This window comes from Mastomys coucha, unplaced genomic scaffold, assembly GCF_008632895.1.
Source record: "Mastomys coucha isolate ucsf_1 unplaced genomic scaffold, UCSF_Mcou_1 pScaffold22, whole genome shotgun sequence".
NCBI classification, from domain to species: domain Eukaryota; kingdom Metazoa; phylum Chordata; class Mammalia; order Rodentia; family Muridae; genus Mastomys; species Mastomys coucha.
Genome location: NW_022196905.1, coordinates 7,696,290 through 7,704,455, shown reverse-complemented (window position 1 = coordinate 7,704,455; position 8,166 = coordinate 7,696,290). Strand labels below are relative to the sequence as shown.

Here is an 8,166-nt window from a genome sequence, read left to right as displayed (position 1 = left end):
ATAGAAATCATGTAACTTTTCTCATCATAATGCAATAAAAGTTTAAAAAAAAAAAAAGAGAACACACATCAGACATGATATGCACTCACTGATAAGTGAATATTAGCCCAAAAGCTAGGTACACCCAAGATACAACTCACAGACCACGTGAAGCTCAAGAAGAAGGAAGACCAAAGTGTGGATGCTTCAGTCCTTCTTAGAAAGGGGAACAAGATACTTACGGGAGGAGATACAGGGACAAAGTGTGGAGCAGAGACTGAAGGAAAGGCCATCCAGAGACTGACCCACCTGGGGACCCATCCCATATTATAGACACCAAACACAGACATTATTGTAGATGTCAAGAAGTGCGTGCTGACAGGAGCCTGATATAGCTGTCTCCTGAGAGGCTCTGCTAGAACCTGGCAAATACAGAGGCAGATGCTTGCAGCCAACCATTGGAATGAGCATGGGGTCCCCAATGGAGGAGCTAGAGAAAGGACTGAAGGAGCTGAAGGGGTTTGCAACCTATAGAAAGAACAACAATATAAACCAAACAGACCCTTCAGAGCTCCCAGGGACTAAACCACCAACCAAAGAGTACACATGGATGGACCCATGGCTTCAGCTGTATATGCAGGAGAGGATGGCCTTGTCAGGCATCAATGGGAGGAGAGGCCCATGGTCCTGTGAAGGCTCAATGCCCCAGTGTAGGGGAATGCCAGGGTGGGGAGGCAGGAGTGGGTGGGCAGGTGGGTGAGTACTCTCATAGAAGCAAGGAAAGGAAGAATGGGATAGGGGGCTGCTGGAGGGGAAACCAGGAAAGGGATAACATGTAAACAAATAAAATATCCAATAAAAAAAAAAGAAAAAAATTCCAAGTTCAGTTTCCAGAATCCAAACAGTGGTTTGAGACCATTCACAACCCAGTTTCAGGAGATCTGACATCCTCTTTTGACCTTCATGAGTACCAGCACACACATGGTGGCACAGGCATAGATAGATGCAGGCAAAACATGCTCACACATACATAAGTAAATCTTAAAAAAAAAAAAAAGAAGAAGAGGAGGAGGAAGAAGAGGAGGAGTGTGGAGTGTAACATCCAGTACCAAAGCCAACCAATCAACCAAGCAAAAACCCTATCAATAATTTATGCCTAAAATGTATTTGTTTTTGAAGGCAGGGTCCTGCTCTGTAGCCTAAACTAGACTGAGATTCACTATGTAGTTCAGGTTAGCCTTGAACTCTTTACAACCTTCCCACTTTGGCCTCCTGAGTGCTAGGATTACAAGTGTGAGCCAACATGCCGGCTCACATAATTCTTGAAAAGAAAAGAAAAGAAAAGAAAAGAAAAGAAAAGGAAAGGAAAGAAAAGAAAAGAAGAGAAAACAAGAGAAGAGAAACAAAAAGATCTGGAGCACAAGGGAGAGCAGAGACCATGGAAGTAGGGAGCAGGCTGGAGCAGGCTGGAGCAGGCTGGAGCAGGCTGGAGCAGGCTGGAGCAGGCTGGAGCTGGCTCAGGACTATGTTGCCTTTAGCTCTGACCAACAAAACTTCTTACAGCACACTAAGGTGAGCACAGAGAAATATGACTGTTGAGTGATCACCCTTAATTGGGAGATCCATACTTTCAGAACAAAGTCCAAGAATGGAATCATGTAAGGGGGATTCTGAGTGCTTGTTAGAAAACTCCAAGAAAACAATAGTCTTATGCTCCCAGTTTCTTAAAACCACAGAAATGTTCTTGGGATGTGTTTTCGGGCCCCTCCTAGGGGTAGCAGACAGAAGTGGGTTTGCTTTAATGATTCATTACAACTGGCTATTGTTACCTGTTTATATGCCTCTGGTTTTGCCATGTGTGGCTTGTCCTTGTGATTACATACAACTTGAAGTCATGAGAACTTTACTCAGGTAGACTTTTTTAACTTTCACAGTATAAATTGTCTGATGATTTAAATAAGCTTGGCTATTTCATGAGACTAGTCTGCCTCTTTTTTAGGCTTCACTCTCCTAGGTCCAACCACATCTAGAGCAAAAAACATATACTCTCTTCTAAGGCTCAGGGAACATCAAGGAAGAGAAGACAGACAGAATATAAGAGCTGGATGATACTGAGGGAAGACCATGAACTCCCATCTTGTGGGTCTGACACTGTGGTACTCATGAACTCACAACACCTGTGGTTGCCTGATAGGGCTGGCACAAAACTAAACTTGTAGTAAATATTCAGTCATAGATGGGAAGGGACTAAGGGGCCCTGGCCTTATGCAGAGGAGCTAATGGCAGTTGAGAGATGCTGGAGGAGAGGAAGTCATCCTCTTTAGTGATGCAGACATCCATGAGTTATCCATGCTCCAGTAGATAGTTTCAAAACAAAGCCTGTGTGAGTGAGCCTGGTTATATCTAGTGTATCACAAACAAAAACCAATACAGCTCAGAAAGACATGAAAACATGATGGGGACTTCCTGGCATGAAGGGTGGGAGACAGGAGAGACAGGAGAAGGTAAGGGAGTGTGGAGGGATGAGTGGATTTACACATCCGTGAAATCATCAAAGTGATTAAAAAAAAGGGGGGGCCAGAAAGCAAACTGTTAACCAAGTACGAAGTGGTGGAAAGAGATTTCTCTGTCTCCCTTTACTTGCATGTGTGCCCTCTGTAGTTTCCTATGTGGATGTAGTTACACTTAAAAGGAAAAAGATTTTACATAAAAGTGTTAGGGGTTTGCTAAACTATAAAAGAGAATATTAAAACTTACCTTTAGCTCCTCTGGCAGAAATAACTAGGTTCAGAGGGTTATTAATAACAATAAAAACCATGAAGATGTGAGGGAGATGTTGGGTACTAGGAAGAGCTAAAGGGAGACAGTGGTGCATGGGTGTGACCAACATACATTGTATAGACTTATGAAACTTACAAAGAGTCAAAGATTAAAACAAGCAAACAAACAAACAACTTACTTTTGTGAGCTGAGTGGGATCAAATCGAAGAACCTTCTGGTTACAGCAGGGATAAATTCCAGTGCCCACAGTGTTTAGTGAATTTACTGTGCTAGAATAAACTACCACTTCTGAGTGATACTGACAATGTGAGTATTCAATACAGAGAAAAGCCTGTGTAAAAGAAACATAAAAATCAACAATTATCCCCACAATGAAATACATCTCAAAATACTTAAGAGTGTGTAGTACATATTTCATTCCATGAAATGTAAGAAACAGCTCTTCTATAGAGGTTCCAAGTAATGATCACTTGCCAGGGTTTGTGGTAAGAACACTGAGTGGGGGCACATGTGCATAAGACTCTTTCTGAGGTGACAGGAAAATGATAAAACTGGATGGTGTACAGTAAGTAGTACCAACTGTGGGAATTCACTAAAATGAATGAACTATATAATAATAAATCTTATGGCATGGACTTACACTCCAAAAAGTTTCCAAAGAACAAAACCAAACCTGCTTTATTAAAAACTAAGAGCAAAATTGATCTTAGTATAAACATCTAATTAAAACTGACCAATAATTTTAAGAATTCTGGTGAAATATAAAGTAATTTCTTTTTACTTGGTTATTCCTTGACTTTTGTGATGGTAAATATTTAGAATCAGTTTTAATAAAAACTGAAGCCTAACTTCTAGTCACTAAAGACAATAACTTGCCATGATATGGTTATGAAATAGGCTTTAAATACACATATAAGTTCATAAAAAACTTAAAGGCAAAATCAAAATTAACAATTAGTTTAACAACAAAGGCAAATATCAAAACATGTAGACAAGACATGGAACGACTACAATGCTCACACAGATAGCTTAGGAGTGCAAATGGAGCTGCAAAGGGAGCCAGGACCTTCATAGAGTGGTAACTGAGTTTATTATCCTGCTGTTCTAATTAGAGGCAGTCACTCAAGAGGTCTAAAAGTCTATGCTTATGTGAAAACCTGTATGGAAATATTTATAGCAGTGGCTTCACAATGGCTCCAAATTAGAATGACTTCAAACGTCTGTCAGCTGGTGAATTGTTAAACATAATAACCAATACATACAATACATACAACAGAAGGCTACTTAACCAATAAAAGGAAACAAATAGATTCATGTAACATGTTTAAATTTCAAATTCATTCTATTGAATGAAAGACTCTCCACTCAAGCAGTTACTACTGTATGATTCTATCTATATGACTTTCTGGAAAGGGAGAAACTATAGACAGACAGACAGGTTTAACAGTGACTGTCAGCCATTACAAAGGAGCTGGTTTAAAAGACAGCACAGGGAACCCATACTGGAAATGTTTATGCCCTCATGGTAGTAACATCACTGTATGCATCAACCTCACAAAATGGATTAATAGTTCTTTCTAGAAGATGTACTTCAATAAATCCAGTGTTAAAAAGTTTCGGAACTCAGGGAACACAATGAGTAGGATTTACATATAGTCTGGCATTCCAAACTTTGGTGGTCTTGATAAACTGTTCTTCCTTTTTCACTACTGAAAACCAAGGGAGTAAAAAAATCTAAAGGGAGGGTGTTCATATGACTTTTACGTAGAAAACTTTGGATTTATGTAAGATTAATTAAGAATGACTGTGAATCTGTAAAAAGCTGTAAGTTATTTCAAGAACTAACATACTCGTGCTTTTGCTAAAAATTAAGATTATTAAAACCATGAACAAGGCTGGGAATACAGATCAGTGGTATAGCATGGGGTCCAACTAGTATGGGTGTCAGGGAGAGAACAAAGTATTTCAGGAAGTGCAATTGTCACTAAGCAGCTAGGTGTGGTGATATACACCTGCAATAGCAGCACTAGGGAGGCTGACACAGAGGGTGATAAGCTGAAGGCCAGCACAGGCTTCATGGATACCTTGTCTCAAAAATTAAAACAACAGAAGGTCCAAAGATGATCCTGAATTTCTAATGGAATTTATGGCCCAACTGAGAAATAGTTTGGCTGGAAATAAGAACAATAAAGATACACACACACACACCTACCATACACACATGTATGCATATGTGTATATATGTGTATATATATACACACACATACATACCTTGAAAAAGTGGATTAAATAACAAAGACTCTGTTGCTTTCCTGAAAATACTTGTTTCAGCAATAAGCATAAGAAAGGAGAAAGGGGAAAATGGCAAAAGAAATAAAGGTAGATACAAACAATGCAGTACCACTCTTGCCACTAATTTCTTTAAAACCTCACCTGGTAACACCTTGAACAAGTCAACCAGTTGATTGTGCCCCACAAACGCCAATAAACATCTCTCCAAGATTTTAATTCTTCAAAAAGACTATTCAAATATTCATGTACATCCCAGGTTTTATCTCTGGAGAAAAAGCCTCAATTATTACAAGTGAGAAATACAATCTGTTTTAACCAAATGTTTTGGCATTTGTGGCTAATTTCCAAGAATATTCTTCAAGTGATATGCGTGGTATGGACTACACAGAAAAACAGGTTCAATTTCATTTGGACATTAACTTTGTGGACAACAGAAGAAAGTATGAAAAGGTTAAACACATTCTTATTTTGTTGAACTGAAATATTATCAAGTAGTTTGAACTGGCCAGTAGTTAAGAATCATGAGATGTTTATTAAACAATACCTTTACATCATTTCCCTTTACTTTTAAAAATTGTTTATAGCGTCGGGCAGTGGTGGCACACGCCTTTAATCCCAGCACTTGGGAAGCAGAGGCAGGTGGATTTCTGAGTTCAAGGCCAGCCTGGTCTACAGAGTGAGTTCCAGGACAGCCAGGGCTACACAGAGGAACCCTGTCTCGAAAAACCAAAAAAAGTTTATTGTATATGAATGTGTTTGCATGCGTGCGTGCGTGCGTGCGTGTGTGTGTGTGTGTGTGTGTGTGTGTGTGTGTGTGTGTGTGTGTGTGCAGAAGCACATATATAGGCCACAGGACAATCTGTCGGAATCACTTTTCTCTTACATTGTAGAGAGATTCTCTTGCGCAATGTACTGAAGCATCACCTGTCAATAAAATGCTGTTGGCCTATCAGCTTAGGCAGGAAATAGGAGGTGGGAGTTCTGGTACAGAAGACAGCATTTCTGGGATAGAGTCAGGTGTGAGAGACTTGCCCCGAACTCTGAAGAAGACGGTAGCAGGAAACTGAAGAGAAGTACTCATAAAATAGAACAAATGGGAAACTGAGTTATGAGCTAGTGGAAACAAGGCAAAGCTTTTGGCCTAGGCAATTGTTCATAATAGTTCACTCTCAGAGTCATTATTTTGTGAACTCGGGTGTGTGTGGGAAAGGACACAGTTATATGCCATAGGGGCCCCAGGGGTTAAATTCAGGTAACTAGGCTTAGTGATAGGCACCTTTGCCTGACAAGTCATTTTATCAACTCTGAGACCTTTACTCTAGCTGTACATGTTGCAGGGTGTGTTGTTACTATTAGTGCTTCTAAATATTTCAATTATGTGATGGCTTATTACATTCTTTTTTTTTTTTTTTTGGTTTTTTGAACATTCTTTTTAAAGTGTTTTCTAGTACTTGAGCAATATAATATTATTAAATACTGTATTTCTGTAATACTATAGGTCTTTATTGTATACATCTTAACATCAACAAAGATATAAACTATAGCTGGGCAGTGGTGGTGCATGCCTTTAATCCCAGCACTTCAGAGGCAGAGGCAGGCGGATTTCTGAGTTCGAGGCCAGCCTGGTCTACAGAGTGAGTTCCAGGACAGCCAGGGCTACACAGAGAAACCCTGTCTTGAAAAACCAAATATATATATATATATATATATATATATATATATATATATATATATATGTATATATATATATATATATATGTATACATACTATATTTTCCATGGTCATATAGTTGCAGTGTTTATTTAGCTGAGTTAGGTTATCTATCTAGAGCTGTCTGTCTGTCTGTCTGGTTCTTACTAGATAGCCCAGGTTGGCCTGGAATTTGCTATATAGCTCAGTGGACCCTCAAAAAATAAGATCCTGGGGCTGGTGAGATCAGCGGGTAAGAGCACTGACTGCTCTTCCAAAGGTCCTGAGTTCAAATCCCAGCAACCACATGTTGGCTCACAACCACCCATAATGAGATCTGATGCCCTCTTCTGGTGCTTCTGAATACAGCTACAGTGTACTTACGTATAATAATAAATAAATCTTTAAAAAAAAAAAGAGTTAAAAAAAAAAAAGATCCCAATGCCTGAGCCTCTGGAATGCTGGAATCACGGGTAGGCTGCCACATATAGCTTCTTTCTGAGATTCCATTTGAAACTTTAAAAACTTTTGTTAGTTCTTCTGTGTATAGTTCAGTAAATAATGATGTGTAAATATGTTATTACAAGCTACATAGGCACATCTGTCTTAATTTTTAAAAGTTAAGACAGGATTGTACTCTATAGCCCACGTTTGCCTTGAACCAGCAGTAACCATCCTTTATCACCCTTCCCAACGCTGGAATTATAGGCATTGAGACACCATGCCTAGCTTTAAAGACAATTTGTTTACTTAAAACATATTGTTTCCTTTACTTTTTATTTTATGCATGAGTATTTTGTCTGCATGTATGTCTGTCTGTGCACCAAGTTTGTGCAGTGCCCAAAAAGGTCAGAAGAGGGCATCAGATGTTCTAGAACTAGAGTTAACAGGATTGTGAGCTGCCATGTGAATACTAGGAATTGAACCTGGGTCCTTGGGAAGAGCAGTCAGTGCTCTTAACTGACTAAAAGACAGTTTCTAAAATGTTTGTATCAACTGTGGCCTTGTAGAAGAATAAATAGATGTTGAAGTTAATGCCAATTTACTTTTTCCACATTCTACTAATAATAGTTATTACTGTCAAAATTTTCAAAAGGCAAATAAAGTCTCAACACACACACACACATAATATATATAATCACATTATATTATATATATTATGACTCCATGTGTATATACATAAGTGTGTGTGTGTGTGTGATTCCATGTGCCTATAAGTAGTGAAAATTCTACAATTATTGAGAGAAATATGAAACATTTTAAAGTTGACTATGGTATTAATACTAACTTCATATTAAGGGTTGTCTTGTATTTGTCTTTTTAATCTTTTTTTACATTTATTTATTTATTTATTTATTTTCCGAAACAGAGTTTCTCTGTATAACCCTGGCTGTCCTGGAGCTCACTCTGTAGACCAGACTGGC

At 38.7% G+C, this 8,166-nt stretch overlaps 1 protein-coding gene across 7 annotated transcripts in view; it reads right to left on the bottom strand.

Moving 5' to 3' along the window:
* Kiaa1841 (KIAA1841 ortholog) overlaps positions 1–8,166 on the bottom strand; it is a 64,490-nt gene that overhangs the window by 30,894 nt on the left and 25,430 nt on the right. For all 7 annotated transcript variants that reach the window (XM_031342930.1, XM_031342934.1, XM_031342931.1 and 4 more), the window contains 2 exons: positions 5,194–5,317; positions 2,939–3,091 (listed from right to left, as the gene is read on the bottom strand). In XM_031342930.1, the coding sequence (XP_031198790.1) occupies positions 2,939–3,091; positions 5,194–5,317 (277 nt within the window). The remainder of the gene's footprint in view (positions 1–2,938; positions 3,092–5,193; positions 5,318–8,166) is intronic.